The sequence below is a fragment of the Chiloscyllium punctatum genome, chromosome 15 (genome assembly GCF_047496795.1).
Source record: "Chiloscyllium punctatum isolate Juve2018m chromosome 15, sChiPun1.3, whole genome shotgun sequence".
In the NCBI taxonomy this organism is placed as follows: domain Eukaryota; kingdom Metazoa; phylum Chordata; class Chondrichthyes; order Orectolobiformes; family Hemiscylliidae; genus Chiloscyllium; species Chiloscyllium punctatum.
The window spans coordinates 61,604,674-61,627,332 of NC_092753.1; the positions used below are offsets into that span (position 1 = coordinate 61,604,674).

At 41.6% G+C, this 22,659-nt stretch overlaps 1 protein-coding gene across 2 annotated transcripts in view; it reads right to left on the reverse strand.

The window, feature by feature from the left end:
* Nucleotides 1-11,875: 11,875 nt before the first annotated feature.
* The window catches only part of hsd3b1 (hydroxy-delta-5-steroid dehydrogenase, 3 beta- and steroid delta-isomerase 1), a 48,996-nt gene continuing 38,212 nt past the window's right edge, over nt 11,876-22,659 (reverse strand). For both annotated transcript variants that reach the window (XM_072585271.1, XM_072585270.1), the window contains exon 7: nt 11,876-16,255. In XM_072585271.1, the coding sequence (XP_072441372.1) occupies nt 15,414-16,255 (842 nt within the window). In that variant the 3' untranslated portion in view covers nt 11,876-15,413. The remainder of the gene's footprint in view (nt 16,256-22,659) is intronic.

Below are 22,659 nucleotides of genomic sequence, written 5' to 3' on the forward strand. Positions count from 1 at the left end.
CCTGTAATAACAATTCATCCTTCTAGTCACCTGAGTCTTTAGCTGCCTCAAAACCAATCCCTGGAATTTCCACCTTATGCCTCTATCATTGTGTTCCGTACTTTCATAAAAACACTCAAAATTAATCTTTTCAATCCATTTTGACATTGCCTGTTCCTAAGTCTCTCTCTTGGTTCAGTACCTATTTCATTATTTCCTCCCTTGAGAAAAGTTCCTTGGGATCGTTTTCTACGTTGCATGTATTACATAATCAAAAACCTCCAGCTGTAAATTTCCTGCTTTAAGGTAGTGCCTCACTTGTGATTTATGTCTTTTTCGAACAAGAATTTGTGATGAACCAGTTTATGTTGAGATCTCACTGGACACCACTGTTCTAAACTTTTATTCTTGCAGATAACTGAATAAGCCAATGTAGATTTCCAGGGCTGCTGACATGGGGTTTTACATGTCTGAAGTGAAAACTCCCAATTTCTCACAGCTTATTTGTGATGATGGACCTAGTTTCTGATTATTTGATTTGTGGTATTCGGGAAGTTATCATGATACTTTTACATTTCATGGGGCAATGCTTCCACTATATTTTAACAGATGCAAGATCCAAATGGTTGCTTGATATCAATGTATGTCTAATATTTCTATGCTGCTTCAAAAGATCACTAGCATCTTCAAAGCAGCTAGGAACAGTTGTCTGATTACTTAGCACTCATTGGAATACAAAATAGAAAGAATCAAAGATACTTAAATGCTTGAACAAGAGTCAACCAAATATTCTTTAATCCTTTCTAGATACTGGTCTGTATACATTGCAATCTGATCAGCAATAAGCTTTTCAGACAGTTCTCTAAAACTTATCATTCTTCATTCACTACTTCCAGGTTAATTGATTTGTTTGGATCTCTTGTGAAATGGGCAAGTTTGCAAATCCCTCTGCAGCTGCCAATTTCTGTGGCAGCCCTACAATGAGATGGAATTTTTGTTGGTGCAGCACCAGTCAGCAGATTCCATCACTACTCCAGCCACTGATGTCACATTTTGGAAGGAAATCACACAGGAACCTACTTTGAAATCTGATCATCTTTCAGAGTTAATTTTGCGTAGTATGCCCACCGACATCTAGTTGTTTGGAAGGCAAGAGTTGACATGTCTTATGCCTCCACCAAACTCTGTCAGCCATCACAGCAAGATTCATATCTTCCTTGTACTGTGTTTCTCACAACATGTGAATTTATCATCTGCCGTGAACACTTGTTATGGTGGCATTCTTGTCAGTTGAGTATAGAGGAACTGGTTCATGGTGGAGTAGTTGAATGGAAGCTAGTATTTCCAGCTGTAAAGAAGACCTCAAAATCTTCAGAAATAACTCTGCTGTACCTGGTCTTGCATTAGGAGGAAATTAACAATCATAGAATTTTACAGTGTAGCAGGAGGCCATTCGACACATTCTGTCTGAACCAGCTCCAAAAGAGCTACCCAGCTAGTCCTATTTACCAGCCCTATTTCCATAGCCCTTTAAATTCATCACTTTCAAATATATTTCCAGCTCTCTTTTGAAGTCTCCTATGCAATCCACCTCCACCACTCACATATTTATAATTTTGAACACCTCAATAAGCTCACGTCTTAATCTTCCCTGCTCCAAGGGGAATACGTCTAGTTTATCAAATTTTTCCTTTTGTCTAAAATCTCTCATTCCTGGTATCATTCGAGTAAATTTCATTTACTGTCTCAAGGGCTTTAACATTCTTCCTTAAATAACGTGCACAGAACTAAACGCAATACTACAAATGTAGTAGAGAGGAACTGACAAAAATAGACTGGAAGCAGAGGCTAGCGGGGAAGACAGTAGAGCAAAAATGGCAGGTGTTTGTGGGTATAATTGAGGACACTGTACAGAGGTTCATCCCCAAGAAAAGAAAGATAATCCAGAGAGGGGTTAGACAGCCATGGCTGACAAAGGAAGTCAGGAAATGTATTAAAGAAAAAGAGAGATCCTATAAAGTGGCCAAGAGCAGTGGGAAATCAGAAGATTGGGAAGGCTACAAAAACAAACAAAGGATAACAAAGAGAGTAATAAGAAAGGAGAGGATCAAATATGAAGGTAGGCTAGCCAGTAATATTAGAAATGATAGTAAAAGTTTCTTTCAATACATAAGAAACAAACGACAGGCAAAAGTAAACATTGGGCCACTTCAAACTGATGCTGGAAGCCTAGTGATGGGAGATAAGGAAATAGCAGGAGAACTTAACAAGTACTTTGCGTCAGTTTTCACAGTGGAAGACATGAGTAATATCCCAACAATTAAAGGGAGTCAGGGGGCTGAGTTGAATATGGTTGCCATTACAAAAGAGATAGTGCTAGAAAAGCTAAAAAGTCTTAAAATTGATAAACCTCCTGGCCCCGATGGGATACATCCTAGAGTTCTGAGAGAGGTGGCTGAGGAAATAGCGGAGGCATTGGTTGAGATCTTTCAAGAGTCACTGGAGTCAGGGAAAGTTCCGGATGATTGGAAGATCGCTGTTGTAACCCCCTTGTTCAAGAAAGGATCAAGACAAAAGATGGAAAATTATAGGCCAATTAGCCTAACCTCGGTTGTTGGTAAGATTCTAGAATCCATCATTAAGGATGAGGTTTCTAAATTCTTAGAAGAGCAGAGTCTGATTAGAACAAGTCAACATGGATTTAGTAAGGGGTCATGCCTGACAAACCTGTTGGTATTCTTTGAAGAGGTGACAAGTAGGTTAGACCAGAGAAAACCAGTGGATGTGGTCTATCTAGACTTCCAAAAGGCGTTTGATAAGGTGCCACACGGGAGGCTGCTGAGCAAGGTGAGGGCCCATGGTGTTCGAGGTGAGCTACTGGGATGGATTGAGGATTGGCTGTCTACAGAAGGCAGAGAGTTGGGATAAAAGGTTCTTTTTCAGAATGGCAGCCGGTGACAAGCGGTGTCCCGCAGGGTTCAGTGTTGGGGCCACAGCTGTTCGCATTATATATTAATGATCTGGATGAAGGGACTGGGGGCATTCTAGCGAAGTTTGCAGATGATACAAAGTTAGGGTGGACAGGCAGGTAGTACTGAGGAAGTGGGGAGGCTACAGAAGGATCTAGACAGTTTGGGAGAGTGGTCCAGGAAATGGCTGATGGAATTCAACATGAACAATGCGAGGTCTTGCACTTAGGCAAAAAGAATAAAAGCACAGACTACTTTCTAAACGGTGAGAAAATTCATAAAGCCAAAGTACAAAGGGATCTGGGAGTGCTAGTCGAGGATTCTCTGAAGGTCAACATGCAGGTTGAGTCCGTGATTAAGAAAGTGAATGCAATGTTGTCACTTATCTTAAGAGGGTTGGAATATAAAAGCACCGTTGTGCTACTGAGACTTTATAAAGCTCTGGTTAGGCCCCATTTGGAGTACTGTGTCCAGTTTTGGTCCCCACACCTCAGGAAGGACATACTGGCACTGGAACGTGTTCAGCGGAGATTCACACGGATGATCCCTGGAATGGTAATTCTAACATACGAGGAACGGCTGAGGATCCTGAGATTGTATTCATTGGAGTTTTGAAGATTAAGGGGAGACTTAATAGAGATGTACAAGATAATACATGGTTTGGAAAGGGTGGACGCTAGGAAATTGTTTCCGTTAGGTGAGGAGACTAGGACCCGTGGACACAGCCTTAGAATTAGAGGGGGTAAATTCAGAACAGAAATGCGGAGACATTTCTTCAGCTAGAGAGTGGTGGGCCTGTGGAATTCATTGCCGCAGAGTGCAGTGGAGGCCGGGACGCTAACTGTCTTCAAGGCAGAGATTGATAGATTCTTGTTGTCTCGAGGAATTAAGGGCTACGGGGAGAATGCGGGTAAGTGGAGTTGAAATGCCCATCAGCCATGATTGAATGGCGGAGTGGACTCGATGGGCCGAATGGCCTTACTTCCACTCCTATGTTTTATGGTCTTATGGTCTTAAATGTGGTCTGATTTACCATCATTTCCTTCCTTTTATGCTCTAAGCCTCTATTTATCAACCAAAGGATCCTATAATATTTCTTAACAACTGTTTTAACTTGCCTGGCCACCTTCAGAGAATTTGGCACTCGAACCCTGAGATCCATCTGTTCCTGTACTCCCCTTCAAGTTGTACCATTGAGCCTGTATTGTCTCTCCATGTTTGTTCTACCAAAATGCATTATCTCATATTTCTCTACATTGAAGTACATATGTCAAGTAGGCTGCCTATTTGGCCAACTTATCAATGTCTCTCTGAAATTGCTGAGTGTCAACTGCACAATTCATTATTTTCTCTTGCTTCGTATCATCTGCAAATTTAGAGATAGTGCCCTCAAACTCATATCTAAATCATTTATATAAATCAGAAAAAGGGATCCAATACCAATCCTTGGTGAACACCACTTTCAACTTGTCTCTGGTCTGTGAAATGCCCATCTAGACCTACCTTCTGTTTAAAATCACACAACACCAGGTTATAGTCCAACAGGTTTAATTGGAAGCACACTAGCTTTCGGAGCGACGCTCCTTCATCAGGTGATTGTGGAGGGCTCGATCGTAACACAGAATTTATAGCAAATATTTGCTACTGAAATTATACATTGAAGAGTTGATTGTCTGTTAAGCCTTTCATCTGTTAGAATACAGTGATAGTTTCACTTCTTTCATGTGTAAATCACAAAACCCTTTTTAAAGTTGCATTCTCGGGTTAGCTGTTAACAATGGTGATAGCTGAATCATATCTTCTGTTTGCTATCTTTTAGCCAACTTCTAATCCATGCTGCCAAGGATCCATCAACCCAAATATTCCTAATTTGCTCCCCAACCTGCCCTGTGACACTATCAAATATTTTCTGAAAGGCCAAGTATACAACACCCACAGCACTATCTTCATCCACTACCGGTGTCACCAACAAACAACTCAAATTTGTCAGACACAACATACCCTTGAGAAAGCCAAGTTGACTGTCTAATATTAACTTATTTTTCTCCAAATGTATATTTATTTTAACCCTTATTATAGCCTCCCTCAGTTGCTCACTATTGATGTCAAGCTGACAAGTCTGCAGTTTCCTGGGTTATCCTTTGTCCCTTTCTTAAACAATGCCATCACGTTTGCAAACCTGTACTTCCTCAGGACTAAGAGGCTGGAAAATTTCTGTCAACAGCTCCACTATTTCCTTCCTTACCCCACTCAGAAATCCAGCATGCATCTTTTGCTATTAATATGTTTGAAGAAAATGTTATTATTTGATTTAGAATAGTCTTCATGCTTCTTCTTGGCCTTCCTTATTATAGCCTGAGCTTCTCTCCTGTATTTGAGATCTGTTCCCGAGATACTCTTTCATTAAGACCATAAGACATAGGAGTGGAAGTAAGGCCATTCAGCCCATCGAGTCCACTCCGCCATTCAATCATGGCTGATGGGCATTTCAACTCCACTTGCCCGCATTCTCCCGTAGCCCTTAATTCCTTGTGACATCAAGAATTTATCAATTTCTGCCTTGAAGACATTTAGCATCCCAGCCTCCACTGCACTCTGCGGCAATGAATTCCACAGGCTCACCACTCTCTGGCTGAAGAAATGTCTCCACATTTCTGTTCTGAATTTACCCCCTCTAATTCTAAGGCTGTGTCCACGGGTCCTAGTCTCCTCACCTAACGGAAACAATTTCCTAGCGTCCACCCTCTCCAAGCTATGTGACAATACATTAATAATACATTTAATGTTGGTATGTTGGATCAACGCTCTATCATAACTTGTTGGTTTCTTAAAAGGAAATGTTACCTGTTGAAGAGATCACAGAATATGAAGAAGCATTAAAAAATAAGAGAGCTTTGCTCAAGGAGCAACTGAGAACACAGAGATTCTCAATCCCCATCCCTTAATGGTTAGCCCAGAATGGAAGCCAGTTATTGCATATTCATCTCCAGAATATAGTGTCACATGCCAATTGTTTGCATGTTCCTTTCCAGTAGCATGGCATTGTGTGGTGTTTTCTCCAGCAGAAAGAATGCATAGTATCAATTGACTACTCCAGGCTCACCTTCCTGCATCACTTTGTAAACTTGTTGGTGTCACAGAGCAAGAACTTACTGTCAAGACTTTAAAATGCTGTAATCTGCCAACATTTCCATGAAGGAATTTTAATCAACAAATAAAACAAAGGTGATTTACTGCCACCAGTTTTTCATCTAGAAGTAGAACTTTAAAAGGGTGGCAAGTAATTTACTGTATACAGCACAGAAACAGGTCCTTCGGTCTAAACAGTCCACGCTGACCATAGTCCCAAACTAAACTAGTCCCATCTGTCAGTACTTGACCTGTATCCCTCCAAACATTTCTTATTAATGTACTTATCCAAATATTGTAACTGTACCCGCATCCACCTCTTCCTCTGGAACTTCATTCCATACATGAATCACACTTTGTGTAAGAAAAATGCCCCTCACATCTTCTTAAAGTCTTTCTCCTCTCATCTTAAAATATGCCCCCAAGTCTTGAAATCGTCCACCCCAGGAAAAGACCTTTGCTATTCACCTTATCGATGCCCCTTGTGATTTTATAACCTCGATAAGGAAACCCCTAAATCTCCCACATTCCAGTGAAAGAAATCCCAGCCTATCCAGCCTCTTCTTATAGTTCAAACCCTCAATTCCCAGCATCATCCTGGTAAATCTCTTTTGAACCTTCTCCAGTTTAATAATATCCTTGAAATAAATCAACTTTTCATAAATTGGATCCCGACTCATGGTGCCATTACCTTCAAAGGAGCCAGACGTCTACTCCAAAGTCTGAATTCTTAAATCCGTTTCTCTCACTCCAGCTGCTGCTAGACCTAAGTATTTTTATCATTTCCTTTTTAGTTTCCTCATTAGCAGTATTTGCTTTCAGACTTGAAACATCAACCTATTTCTCTAAACTGATGCTGACTCACCTGCTGAATGTTTTTAACATTGCCTGTTTTTCTGTTTGTCTAACATTTGGAGTTTTTCGGTGTCTGTTTAATAAGAATAGAGATTTCCAGGGATGATTCAATATCATCCAATGTAGATTTTATTGATCCAGGTATGGCCCCAGAATGCTTTAACTTGGTGAGCAGGTTATCTACATGACCGACAGCAGCATTTATCAGCATTTCTGGAAGCTGGGGTGGAACACAATGTATCTCTAGTACTTGTGAAGAAACAAGAATAAAATGGTCCCTAAGCCTAATAATTGGGAAACATCAAGCATGTAGCACTTAAGGATAAGCTGGACAGTTAAAACTAAATGAAAGCCTATGAGAAGTGTTTTTACATCTATAATTAACTCAACTGTCTTCCTAAAGTGGGCCTGAGTATTAATAAAGATCTGAACTAGTGAATCTCCACAAAAACATTAAACTCATGTGATCTACAATAAGGTCATTTATATGCTATACTTTTTACATCAACATCCACAAGAGGAATTGTTTGCATTGAATTGATTCTTGAATCTCTTCCATTTCTTTGAGGAGTCAAATTAACATTCATCCAAATGCATCTTACCAACAACAATGATTATATTCATTTAGTTTCTTGTCCCTGTTGGGTTTCCAAGGCTTCATATTTCAAAGGTTAATTTAGTAAGTTGCCTAATTAGCCAAAATAAGGAGAAAAGAGCATATTAAGTCTGGATTTTAGATGGTTTGCAAACATGATGGCATTGACGAGAATCTCTTTAAACTTAGATAAGCAATATAGGAACAAATTACTGCTGATGCTGGAATCTGTATGAATACATAAAATGCTGGAAATCACAGTGGGTCAGGCAACATCCATGGAGACAGCAAGCTAACGTTTCAAGTCAAGACTGACTGAAATGCTGTGATTTCCAACATTTTTTGTTTTTGATAAGCAATGTCCTGTTCCTTTGGTGGTCTTCCCGCGTAGATATTCAAATATCTTTATAGGATAGCCAAAATTAATGTTGCCTTATTGGTCAAGAAAAAATAATTTAATATCAAAGTTTGTTTTGTTACCTAGTAAAGTCCTTGGTCTTTTCATTGCAAACATTTGCTTGTTTGATAACACTGCCAGAATATAATTACAGTCTTCAACTCCACAGTTATTCCCTGCCACCAATGACTCAGCTTTGAACTCATAACTAAGTTTTAGTTGTCAGATAAAATAATACCTCCGGCTTTTTCCTTCAATATGAATTTTCTTTCGCTTTTACTTCAAAGTACTATAGTTCATGGTCAATATCACAGTGCTGTACTGTAAATGTTTTAGTTAGTGATTTATCAAAAAAGAAACATAGTGTAAATATACATGTTCCAGGATTCTTCCATCCAATTCCACCACCTGAACCGTAGTGAGGCATAATTTCCACCTGCCAGTCTGTCATAATCGACAAATCTCAAGGTCATTTGTATTACATTGCCTAACATTAATTCCAGCACCTCCTAAATGCCAATTCACAGAGTGTAGCAATTCAACAGTAGTAACTTCCAGTGTTATCAGCGTTGCTCATTGTAAACAATTTGTTAAGAACTCTTCAATTTTGGGGTTGCTGCAATCAACAAGTATCATGATCCCCAATCCCACCAGGAAGTTACCATGCACTGTAGATTTGCCTGCGTCAGATATTTGGGAGAATGGATAATGATAGACAGGAAAATCTCCAAAATCTGTACCTGGAATGAAGTTACAAGGCATCTGCCTCACTTCCAAAAGAAGAAAAACTGCAAAATCCAAGCTCAGCTGGATCCTCTTGCAAATTCAGATCCCACCACACAACTCCCACTTCAGAACTATCTCTCCAGACTCAGCCGTTTTAAACCCTCCAAAAAGAAGCAAATCAGAATCAATTTTTGTCATGGATTTCAAGTCAACATATGAGGTGTTAACATGGGAGAAAAGTGTCATTGTGTGTTTCTCTGATGCAAGTCTTTCCACATGCAAAGTCAGACCCTCAATCTCTGCCAGATAAGTACATCAGAATTTACAAACAAAATAATTAATATAAATTAACAATTTCAACCAGTCGGATCATTCTTGGCCTTGACCTGATACAAGTTCTTTCCAGCACCTTCAATAGTAACAACATTTTTAGTTTTCCGGTTTGACTTACACTAGTAATTATGGTCAATTTATTATCAATTCACCATTAGTTCAATGAATCTTAGTCTTTTCATAAATAATCCTGGTCTACCCAGTTTGCTTTTTCTCGCGGAATATAGATTTTTTTTAAGATTAGATTAGATTACTTTCAGTGTTGAAACAGGCCCTTCGGCCCAACAAGTCCACACCGACCCTCCAAACAGCAACCCACCCAGACCCATTCCCCTACATTTACCCCTTCAACTAACACTACGGGCAATTTAGCATGGCCAATTCACCTAACCTGCACAGCTTTGGACTGTGGGAGGAAACCAGAGCACCCGGAAGAAACCCGTGCAGACATGGGGAGAACATGCAAACTCCACACACACAGTTGCCTGAGGGGTGTGAGGCAGCAGTGCTAACCACTGGGCCACCGTGCCGCACATCTATGTGCCAGAAGACTGGAGGATAGCAGATGTTGTCCCCTTGTTCAAGAAGGGGAATACAGACAACCCTAGACCAGTGAGCCTTACTTCTGTTGTGGGTAAAGTGTTGGAAAGGATTTTAAGAGGTAGGATTTATAATCATTTAGAAAGGAATAATTTGATTAGGGACAGTCAACACAGTTTTGTGAAGGGTAGGTCATGCCTCACAAACATTATTGAGTTCTTTGAGAAGGGGACCAAACAGGTGGATGAGGGTAAAATGGTTGATATGGTATATGGATTTCAGTAAAGCATTTGAGAAAGTTCCCCATGGTATGCTATTGCAGAAAATATAGAAGCATAGGATTGAGGGGGATTTGGTGTTTTGGATCAGGAATTCACTAGCTGAAAGAAGACAGAGGGTGGTGGTTGATGGGAAATATTCATCCTGGAGTTCAGATACTAATGGTGTACTGCAAGGAACTGTTTTGGGGCCACTGCTGTTTTTACAAATGACCTGGATGAGGGAATAGAAGGATGGGTTAGTAAATTTGCAGATGACACTAAGTCAGGGTTGTAGACAGTGCAGAAGGATGTTGAGGTTACAGAAGGACATAGGTAAGCTACAGAGCTGGGCTGAGAGGTGGCAAATGGAGTTTAATGTGCAAAAGTGTGAGGTGATTCACTTTGGAAGGAGCAACAGGAATAGAGAATACTGGGCTAAAGGTAAGATGCTTGGTAGTGTGGATGAACAGAGAGATTTGAGTAGGTGAAAGTGAGGACTGCAGATGCTGGAGATCAGAATCAAGATTAGAATGGTGCTGGAAAAGCACAGCAGGTCAGGCAGCATCCGAGGAGCAGGAAAATCGACATTTTGGGCAAAAGCCCTTCATCAGGAATCAGTTAGCAGAACTCAGCCAAAGCCACAATGTACTTATGCATAGATCCCTGAATGTTGCCAGCAGGTTGATAGGTTGTTAAGAAGGCATACGGTGTCTTAGTTTTTATTGGTAGAGGGATTGATTTTCAGAGGCATGAGGTCTTGTTGCAGTTGTGCAAAACTCTGGTGTGGTCTTGTATGGAGTACTACGTATAGTTCTGGTCGCTGCATTATAGGAAGCACGTGGAAGTATTGCAAAGAGTGCAGAGGAGATTTACCAGGATGTTGCCTGGTATGGAGGAAAGGTCTTATGAGGGAACTGAAGGACTTCAGGGTGTTTTTGTTAGAGAGAAGGTTAAGAGGTGACACACAAATTCGTGAAGCATTCCATATTTTTTGTGTATAGAATGAGCTGCCAGAGGAAGTGGTGGAGGCTGGTACAATTACAACATTTAAAAGGCATTTAGATGGGGATATGAATAGGAAGGGTTTGGAGGGATCTGGGCCAGGTGCTGGCAGGAGGGACTAGACTGGGTTGGAATATCTGGTTGGCATGGACATGTTGGACTGAAGGGTCAGTTTCCATGCATACATCTCTATGATCATATGACTTAATAGAGACATACAAGATGGTCAGAGGATTAGATAGGGTGGACAGTGAGAGCCTTTTTCCTAGGATGGTAATGGCTAGCACGAGGGGACATAGCTTTAAACTGAGGAGTAAAAGATATAGGACAGATGTCAGAGGTAGAATCTTTTCTCAGAGAGTAGTAAGGGCGTGGAATGCCCTACCTGAAAGTGGTAGACTCGCCAACTTTAAGGGCATTTAAATGGTAATTGGATAAATATATGGATGATAATGGAATAGTGTAGGTTGGATGGGCTTCAGATTGGTTTCATAGCTCGGCACAACATCAAGCGCCAAAGGGCCCTTACAGCGCTATATTGTTCTATGACAAGTCAGCATTTGCTGCCCATCTTTAATAACCCTGAGTGACCTGCTGGGCCATTGAGGAGTCAACCATGTTGTTGCGAGTCTGGAGCCACAGAGATAAGATGATATAGAAGTGACAGTTCTCTGAAGAAATTAGATAGTTTTCTAATGACATTCAACAATAGTTTTAGTAATAACAACTGAGAAACTAACTTTCAATTCTAGACTGATTAACTGCATTGAAAATCCACAAACTACCATGGTGTGATTAGACTTTCTTCCCCAGAGATGATCCTTGAACCTTCTAAAATATTTTGACCAATTTGTGTTAGCGTTGGCAACTCCAGTTTTATTTATTCCCGGAGATTTAATAAGACATCGCTTGTTCTGATTCTTAATCACATGGGATTGGATCATGGGATAGTTGTCCACTGTTTTCAACTGTTGTTGCCATAGTGAAGTATTGTAATAATATCAAGATCCAAATAAAATAATGTGCTTTCTAATTTATTGAGATATTTATGAAATTTACAAATTAAAGAAAGGACACAAAAGAAAAATGATTCAAGGGCCCATATTTACATGAAATTTATTTTGGTAATGTTTCTGCAGCATCAATTGCACTGAGAAACCATAAGTAAATTCCAATGATTTTAAAACATCAATGAGTAATTTCTAACTTTTGCATATACTTTTATGATTATTTTTATAACTTGCTGTATTGTAAAATAAAATGAATAAAAGCAAAACTAAACCTAATTCATTGGCTCCTACATTCCATTGATGAAGCTCAGTCTCACAAGTAAGACTCGGTCCGCAGGGAGAAGCACCAAAACTGTCTCAGCTTCAGACAACAATGCAAATGCTTAATAAAACAGGGCACAAAACCAGGAGACTTTGGATAGGTTTTGTATGTATTTTATTGCTTCCAGGCAGTGATTATTTGTGAAGAAAGTGAGGACTGCAGATGCTGGAGATCAGAGCCGAAAATGTGTTGCTGGAAAAGCACAGCAGGTCAGGCAGCATCCACGGAGCAGAAGAATCGACGTTTCGGGCATGAGCCCTTCTTCATTTGCAGTCATTTTCAAAGTGGTTAACATCTGGAGAAAACTCAGAATCCCTGGCTGGCAAATGTTGAGAGTTAATATGGTAAGGTTATTTAATTTTTTTTAAGGGTTTCTTCAAGCCATAGGAAGAGTGAGCACTTTTTTTTTCCAAGGGCTGTGGGGGACAAGAAGGGAAAGTGAAGTTGAGGATTATAAGATTGGACATGATCTCATCAAAAGGCAGAGCAGACTCAATGGGTCAAAATGCTTACTTCTGCTTCTACACTTTATGGCCTTTTTATTTGTTCATAGAATGTGCATGTCACTGCCTCAGCCAGCATTTATTGCTCATCCTTAATTGTTCTCGAAAGGTGCCTTCTATCCTTGTGGGGTAAAATGCCCATCTCATCTGGTCCCGATGCCTGGTCCCTGTGTTTCATTTCTTTTATGGGCTATTTCTAAAAAACTCTGTAAACCTACCAAATACAAAGGTCAATTCTCTTTGTGCAGTTAAAAGAAAAGCGAAAAGTATAATGTTAATTCAATTCAACCTATCATTATAAGATTTTCATTGCGCTATGAATTAAAATCCAAATGTGATTGAAGTGTAAAAGTCACAGTCAACTGAAAATTATGAGGAAATGTAATCATTTTAATTGCATTCAGAATATTCATTATGCTGTGCTCCATAAATTTGATTTTGATGGTTACAGAGAAGTATATATCATTTTGGAAATCTTCAGAATTATAATACTGGTGTTCCTTCTTTTTAATGATCAATACAATTTACTGACTATTTTCTCTTGCTGTGTTTCTGATTTCCATAATTTTTAAGTGCTCTATTCCTCTTGTACAACATAAGCTGGCTGTTTTCAGTCTCTGCACTGCAACCAGACGGAAGGCAAAAATTTCAGTTACTTGTAGGGGCACAATAAAAGTAGCATCATCATAAACTGCTTCCTTGCCGAGGTGAAAAAATGCTAGGCCAGCCAAGGTTACTGACAGATGATGAACCAAATCTGTTGTTTTCAGTGTACTTTGATTTATGTTTTTGCAAATGCAATACTTATACTGAATACTATTTGTAGTGCAGTGGTCAACTTGATTTTGACAATTTACACAATTTAACCCTTTGTACTTCAGGGATGGCAATTATTTTGGAGAATTAATAGCTCAAAAACAGGCAACATGATGTGTGGTCACAACACATTTGTTTGGCATTTACAGGTAGCACACTAACTGCATAGTGCCTGGTCATTTAAATTATATTATTTTAATTATACTAACCATGCTTTTCATTGGTTGTGTGCATCAGCAAGGATCCCAATGTTATAACTTGTCAGGACCATTAAAAGCTAACATACACTTCTTAAATGGAAGATGCATTGCGCCAGGATGAGTTGTTGGCAGTCATGCAGGAACTCATCTGGGAAAGGATGAAAAATGGAACAACTTAGGCAGACTCCAAGTTTTCAGATGCTCAGTTATGAGCCTTGGTGGAAGAGGTGTAGAGTGGGAAAGGTGTCCTGAAAATACCGAGAGAGCAGACAGTCAAGGAAATATATGCCAGGATTCATGTCCAAAAGAAATGGATGCAGCACAACAAGATGTCCAATGGCCTCACTTTAGCAGTCAAGGTCATGTGAATGTATCTTCAAATGGTGTATTCTATTAACTGCACTGAGCCTCAGTTACTGTCCAATTCATTGCATCATCATTGCTCACCTACTGGCAATTTTCATCAATCTTGATTCATAGCTTCATCCAACCTGCAAGTCTTAAGCCAAGATCTCTCAGCTTGTATACTCTACCAGCTAATTGAGCCCTGACCAGGTAGAAATGATATGTTAGGAGAAAGTGAGGACTGCAGATGCTGGAGATCAGAGTCAAAATGTGTGGCACTGGAAAAGGCACAGCCATCAGGAATGTCATTCCTAATGAAGAGCTTATGCCCGAAATGCTGGCTTTCCTGCTCCTTGGATAATGCCTGACCTGCCGTGCTTTTCCAGCACCACACTTTTTGACCGAGCCATGATAAGTTGTCAACTGTCACTGAATAAAATCGTCAATGACATTTCCTTATTCAACACTGGACAGCAAACTGCAAAATGTTGCAAATAAGTCAAGGTGCAGACTTCAGTGAGTCAGGTACATTGCCAAATCGCTTTCACAGCCACTGTCAATGCAGTTCATGCCCTGCTCTGAGTTTATAGCTATAAGTGCAACAATTGGCAGATTTCAGTCATTTCCTTCAAACAGTAGGGTAGGCTTTCACATAATCTTTCTCACAGAGATTTAGATAAAAGAATTGCTGTAACATCTTGAGCTAACTTGTCGAGAATCCTTCTCTTCCTTCTCATCTCTTCTTACAACTTGAGCTGCTCTATGTAGTCACTTTATTCTAAATCATACTGGAAAGGAATTGCCAACTAGTATATCCATATCTCCAGCAACTGTGTGGTCAGCAAAAAATCTTGAAAAATCTGCCATATCCCCACTTTTAGACCTGTGGACCTTGAAATAACTTTAGAAAACACATTCATAAAAACAAAATAATGGTCCTAAGTAATCAACCAATAACTAACTGAAACATAGTTGAATTCCTTTATATACTGCTGACGAAGGGATCACTTTTGACACTCTGCATTCAAATATGTAGGTTAAAAAAATGACATTAGTTGAAGCAGTCAGCTGAAGATAGCACCACGAGGTCAAATCAGTACAATGTGCTGACGAACATCATGATCTTGAAGGCAATAAATGCTGATCAGGCCAATGAGGCCCACATAGTGAACAGATAAGTAAAAACTAATGTGGCAACACTGCATACTTCTGCGAACAATCAATGAACCTGTGATAACATCGCAATCTTAAAGCATCCCACTAATTTCTAAGTGTATGTGCACAATGAAGGCCAGACCTCGTTTTGGAATATTATGGACTCTGGGAGCACCTAAAACGAGGTAATAATTATGCCAATTTTATACTCAGGTATTTTACATAAAAACTGACTACTGCACCAAAATAAACATTCAGAACTTCAATCTTTTCTCCCCTAAGATTTAGGCTTTTGTTTCTGTAGCTCTAGCTTTTTTTTATTTAAATTATCTCTCCGGTCTTGTACAATTGAAGCCAGCCAAGCGGTGGTCCGCTTTTTTGCTACTTCCCAACTGTAACGTGGTATGTAGTCAAAATCAGAGAAGGCTTTGTGGCTAGTAAAGGTAAATTTCGTGTTGAACATTGTAATAAGGTGTCGGTTTATTCTGGGAACATATGTAATAAATGGCTGTAGCAAAAACTGCAGCATCTCCATCATGAAAGATGTGAAGTACATCAGCAGCAGAGGCATACTAAGCTTTTCTGGAAGTGTAAACCCCAGAGGGCTCATCATCTCATGGTTAAAATCTGAGTAACTCATATGTGGGGTATCATCTGTGATGTAATAGAATTTTCCACCAACAATTTTCTTTCTATCCTTGTCTTTCATAGCTCTAGCCACTAAAATATGAGCCCAAGCTACATTGCGAACATAAACAGGATTCACGAGTGCCTGCTTCCTGGAAGTTCTCTTCAGAATATTTCCATTGTTGATTCCTTCATCCAAATGTGGTATCATAAAACGGCAGTTTTCTCCGTAGATATACGTGGGTCGTACAGCACATGTTACCATTTGTTCACCATTAGGTAGGAGGCATCCATTCGATGTCAGCACTAGTTGTTCTGCTACTTGTTTTGTTTTACTGTAGTAAAATTTTAGTTTGCTAGGGTAGACTGTGTCTTCATCACCATTACAGATTGAATCACCTCTTACATTTGGTCCTACCACCTCTACACTACTGGTATAGATAAAACACTTCACATTCTGCTGAATAGAAGTTTCTATCAAAAGTTGAGTTCCTGCCAAATTAAAATGAAACAATATGATAAAAACTGATACAGAAAAACAGAAATCATATGTACATAATTGTAAAAAACACTCTGTTTACCATGATCAGAAATGAAAGTGAAAAGCATCCTGTATCATCATTTTAATTGATGTAGAAATAAAGGCTGAATCTTCATATATTTTAGAAGTGTCAATTTTGCAGAGTTTTACTGAGGATTTCTCTCTGCGAGGCCTAATGAGATTTCTCATAGTATCATCACAAACTCCTTCTTTAACTACCTACCACGTCCCTATGGCTGTGCTCTTGTTCAATGCTAGTTTAATTGTACCACTTGCTGTACTTGAAAGAACTTGACATTGCTGGAATATCTCTAGCACTAGTACCATCTTTAAAAGGTCATGTGCACTGTCAGTCTGGAGTTTACCTGCACAGTGACATGGTAGAGAAGGTGAAATCAGAGCCTCCTTTTGTGGGAGGAACCTGCAAGTCAGTGTGGGCATGTGATGCAGATGATAGTTGTTCTCTTACCCCAGGATGGACAGAGGAGGCCACAAAAACCTGTCAGGCTGGGCTGAGGTTGCCACCCAGTTCATTGCAGGCTCAGCCTGGAGAAAAGCCCAGCAGTGCAGGAGAGCCACCATCTTTTCTCTACTCCCTACCTGTCGTTTCTGATATCACTGAAGAAGGGCTTATGCTGCCTGACCTACTGCACTTTTCCAGCAACACATTTTTAAGCTAGTTTCTTATATCACCCAGACCTCCTATAACCCTGCAGCTGCAACTCAATCATTCAAGCCAATCGCATACTTTTCAGCATTAACAGGACTTAGATCTCACTCAATCCTTCCCTTCCTCTAATTGAAGGAGAAAACAGCCCACAATCAGCAGTAAGAACCAAGCTAAGTTGTGGGCGGCCCAACATTTGACTCCTCTTCCCTTACGAGGACAGGAGTCAGACTCTGACCAGCCAAGTTTAAGTGATCCAGTCCAAGCCCCGGGTCTGGTATGAAAACCTGCTCTTGTTTACTGCGCCGGGAACCTTCCACCTCATCCCCCTCCATCCCCAACCCTATGGGCTTGATATGACTGAGGACTGGTGACAACCATGGATTTGTATCTGTAATTGATGGCAATGCAAGAAGTAAAGTGAATTTGCTAGCATTAGCATAGGGACCAAGTGACCAAGTTGATAGATGAAGGAAGGGCTGTTGATGTCATATATATGGACTTTAGTAAGGTGTTTGATAAGGTTCCCCATGGTAAACTAATAGAGAAAGTGAAGTCACATGGTGCGCAGGGTGTTCTAGCTAGGTGGGTAAAGAACTGGTTGAGCAACAGGAGACAGAGAGTAGTAGTTGAAGGGAGTTTCTCAAAATGGAGAAAGGTGTCCAGTGGTGATCCACAGGGGTCAGTGTTGGAGCCACCGTTGTTTGTGATATACATAACTGATCTGGAAGAGGGCACTATTGGTATGATCAGCAAGTTTGCAGATGATAAGAAGATTGGTGGAGTAGGAGAAAGCATAAGGGACTGTCAAAGAAGACAGGAGGATATAGATAGACTGGAGAGTTGGGCGGAAAAGTGGCAGATGGGAGTTCAATCCAGACAAATGTGAGGTGATGCATTTAGGCATGTCTACAGCGAATTACACAATGAACGGAAGAGCCTTGGGAAAAGTTGATGGGCAGAGAGATCTGGGAGTGCAGGTCCATTGTACCCTGAACGTTGCTGCACAGGTGGATAGAGTGGTCAAGAAGGCATAGAGTATGCTTGCCTTCATTGGACGGGGTATTGAGTATAAGAGCTGGCAAATCATGTTAAAATTGTACAAGACATTGGTTTGGCCACATTTAGAATACCGTGTAGAGTTCTGGTCGCCACATTACCAAAAGGGTGTGGAGAGGGTGCAGTGAAGATTTACGAGGATGTTGCCTGGTATGGAAGGTACTAGCTATGAAGAGAGGTTGAGTAGGTTAGGTTTGTTTTCATTAGAGAAAAGGAGATTGAGAGGGGACCTGATTGAGGTTTACAAAATCATGAAGGGTATAGACAGGGTGGATAGAGATAAGCTTTTTCCCAGGGTGAAGGATTCAATAACGAGAGGTAATGCTTTTAAGGTGAAAGCTGAAATGTTTAAAGAGGATACACGTGGCAAGTACTTCACACAGAGGATGCTGTGTGTCTGGAATGCGTTGCCAGGAGAGGTGGTAGAGGCAGGTACAGCAGATTCATTTAAGATGTGTCTGAACAGATGTGTGAGTAGGTGGGGAGCAGAGGGATACAGATGCTTAGGAATTGGGCGACAGGTTTAGACAGAAGATTTGGATCAGTTCAGGCTTGGAGGGCCGAAGGGCCTGTTCCTAGGTTGTACATTTTCTTTGTTCTTTCTTTGTACAAGAAGGTACATCTGGGTAGGCTCAAAGTGAATGAGTGGGTGAGTGAACAGCCCTGGGATGCAGTATGGTCATGCCCTGCATGCACAGTGTCTACTGCAGCATTTCCAGTTGGAGTACAGCTTTAAAGTATAAAAGCATTCTATAAATGGATCACAGAGATTACATTAAATTTCTGAGAGGTTGGCTGATGTCGCATACCAGAGTCCATGAATCTAATATGCCAAACCAGAGCAACAAGTGGCAAGCTGGAGTTTCCAGGTGGTACAATCATTGGATGACCAATGATCAACCCTCAAGAAGAGGGTTAGTCTTCTTATGCCAATGCAAGCATTGGCTGTACACTGCAGCTTGAGACAGTAGTTGGGGTGTTTTGGTTCTGGCCTGGACGCATTGTTTCGAACAGTCTCCACTCATTCAAGGTTACTTCTACTCTTAAGGGGAGTATCATGGAGGCGGGGTGGAATGTTGCAGCAAGTAATGTGATTTTTTGATCCCAGTTTGCATGAGTATTGGATCTTTGATGAAGCGCTGGTGAGGATCACAGCTTGCACACCATTTTGAAGTCAGCAGAAAATGGTGATGAGTTTCTGCAGTCAGCCGAATCTCAGGACAATATTCCACATTCCCTCATGGCTGACAGCATCAAAGGACTTTGTGAGATTGAAGAAGGCTATGCACAGATGGTATGTGTTGTTCCCTGCACTTTTCTTGGATTTTTCATACACTGAAAATCATGTGTGCCTCTTGACTGATGGAAGTCATACTGGGACTCAAGGAGAAACTCTTCAGCCACTAGGAGGTGGCAGTTAATGAGAATTCTTGCAATAACCTTTCTTGAGATGGACAATAGGGAAATCCCTCTGTATTTTCCACAGTCAGACTTGTCTCCTTTTTTGAAGGTCACAATTATGGTGTCTTTGAAATTTTCCAGTATACTCTCTTCCTTCCAGACAAGGGCAATGCGGTCATGGATTCATGTCAAGAGTGCTTCTCTGCCATATTTTAGTACTTCAGTGGGGATTCTAACTGATCTGAAGGGCTTGGTGTTTTTCAGCTGTCAGATGGTTTTTTGACTTCACGGTGGGTTGGAGGTGTTTTGAGATGGCAATGTGCATTTCAGGATAGTGCCAAGACCACTTGCGTCAAAAGCTGCACCTTGGTTTAGGGCGTCCCCAAAGTGCTCTCTCCACCAAGCACTGACTGCCTCGCCAGTGAGCATTGACTGCTTCTTGGTCTTTGATGAGCGACTCTCTATTTTTGCGTCAGTGAAGCAGGTCTCTAGGTAGGATCCCGGACATCATGAAGGATTGTGCTGAAGAAGCCACCCACATTGTGGTCATCAGCGAGTTGCAGAATCTCTTGCACTCTTTCACTCATGATCTATTCTTTAGGTCATGGGTCCTTTGTTACATCTTGGCCTTTGGTTGCTTGTCGGCAGTTTCCTTTTGTTTAAGTTTTGATGCAGCTGCTCGTTTAGGAATGCCTTGCTTTGGCAGTCTAGGAGATCTTGGATCTCCTGATCATTCTCAACAAACCAGCCTTGCTGTTTCCTGGTTAAGAGGCCAAACATATCCACACAGGTGCTGATTCTGGAAGCTTTTAGGGTTGTCCAGGCACTGAGGCCATTCTGTGGTTCTGACATGTTGGTCATCTCCAGGTTGGCTGTGAGGCACCATCTCAGTAGATTTTGTTTCTCCAGGTCTTTAGTCTAGCAAACACTGAGCTTCCTACCATGGTGACAGGGAAGACTGGCCTGCAGTCACCATTGCTGGGAGGCAGACTGGGTAGGGTAGCCTACAGTCACAAGTGTAATGACTTGGACTGGGAACGGTGGCCTACAGTCACCATTGCAGTGATGCAGACTGGGAAGGGTGGTCTATAGTCAGCATTGCAGTGAGGCAGACTGGGAAGGGTGGCCTACAGTCAGCATTGCAGTGTGGCAGACTGGGAAGGGTGGCCTATAGTCAGTATTGCAGTGAGGCAGACTGGGAAGGGTAGCCTACAGTCAGCATTGCAGTGAGGCAGACTGGGAAAGGTGGCCTATAGTCACCATTGCAGTGAGGCAGACTGGGAAAGGTGGCCTACAGTCACCATTGTACTGAGACAGGTTGGGAAGGGTGGCCTATAGTCACCATTGCAGTGAGGCAGAATGGGAAGGGTAGCCTATAGTCACCATTGCAGTGAAGCAGACTGGGAAGGGTGGCCTACAGTCACCTTTGCACTGAGGCAGACTGGGAAGGGTGGCCTGCAGTCACCATTGCAGTGAGGCAGACTGGGTTGAGTGCATTGAGAGGCTAGAACATGCAGCAAACAACAGTTCTCCACCAGCCTGCTTACAACAACACAAGAGTGTTCCTGAAAGTATCAAAAACTGCCACAGTGAGCCCGCAAACAACATGGATTACTTCCCTTAACTCAGGAACAGGTGGGTGTGATGGATTGGGGGGGGCAGTCAGCAAGGTGGGGAGCACTGTTGGACGGGCTTGGGGGGTGGTGTTGGACGGGGTGTGATGGACAGGTAGGGGCACTGTTGGGAGGGGGGCAAGTGGGGCAGTGTTGGGCAGGGTTGGGGTTGGGGTTGGGGGGCAGGGGAGGTGTTGGGGGTTTTGTGGGTGGTTGGGGCAGGGGTTGGGAGGTGGACGGAGAGAAGTGTCGGAGGGATTTGGGGGTGGACAGGGGCAGTGTTGGATGGGGTTGGGGGCAGCTGGGGGCGGGGTGCCTGTGTGCTGCTGCAGTCTCTTTTGAACGGGGAACAAACTTTAGAAGCTCCGAGCCCCAGAAGAAAGGCATTTCATCATTTAACCGAATAATGCCCGCCCATCTCATTTGGATAATCGAGGTTCCCCTGTACATCTTAAAGGACACTATCATTCCCGCCCATACCACTTCCGCTGGCAGTGCATTCCAGGCACCCACCATCCTCTGCGTGAAGAACTTTTCATGTATATCTCCCCTAAGCTTTTCCCCTCTCACTTTGAACAGTGATTGAGTCCTCCACTCTGGGAAAACGTTTCTTGCTATCCATCCTGTCTACACCTCTCATGATTTTGTAGGCCTCAATCAGGTCTCCCCTCAACCTGCTTCTTTCCAATGAAAATAATCCTAACCTACTCAACCTCTCCTCATAGCTAGGACCCTCCATACCAGGCAACATCCTGGTGAACCTCCTCTGCACCCTCTCCAAAGCATCCACATCCTTTTGGTAATGTGACAACCAGAACTGTACACAGTATTCCAAATGTGGCCGAACCAAAGCCTTATACTATTGTAACATGATCTGCCAACTCCTGTACTCAATACCCCATCCAATAAAGGAAAGCATGCTCTACGTCTTTTTGACCACTCTACTGACCTGCACTGTCACCTTCAGGGAATAATGGACCTGAACACCTAGATCTCTCTGTACATCAATTTTCCCCAGGACTTTTCCATTTACTGTATAGTTTGCTCTTGAACTGCATCACCTTGCATTTGTCCGGATTACACTCTATCTACCATTTCTCTACCCAACTCACCAATCTATCTATATTCTGCTGTATTCTCAGACAATCTACTTCAGTATCTGCTACTCCACCAATCTTAGTGTCATCTGCAAATTTGCTAATGAGGCAACCTACACCTTCCTCCAAATCATTTATGTATGTCACAAACAACAATGGTTCCCAGCACGGTCACCACTGGTCACCAGTCTCCATTTTGAGAAGCACCCTTCCACTACTACTGTCTCGTGTTGCCCATCTAGCCATCTAGCTAGAATACCCTGGACTGCATGCAATCTTACCTTCTTCAGCCTACCATGGGGAACCTTATCAAACACCTAACTAAAGTCCATGTATATGACATCTATATCCCTCCCCTCATTAATCAACTTTGTTACCTCTTCAAAGAGTTCTATTATGTTTGTAAGACATGACTTTCCCTGCATAAAACCATGTTGCCCATTTTCTTCCAAATGGGTATATATCCTATCCCTTAGTATATTCTCCAGTAGCTTCCCTACCACTAACGTCAGATTCAC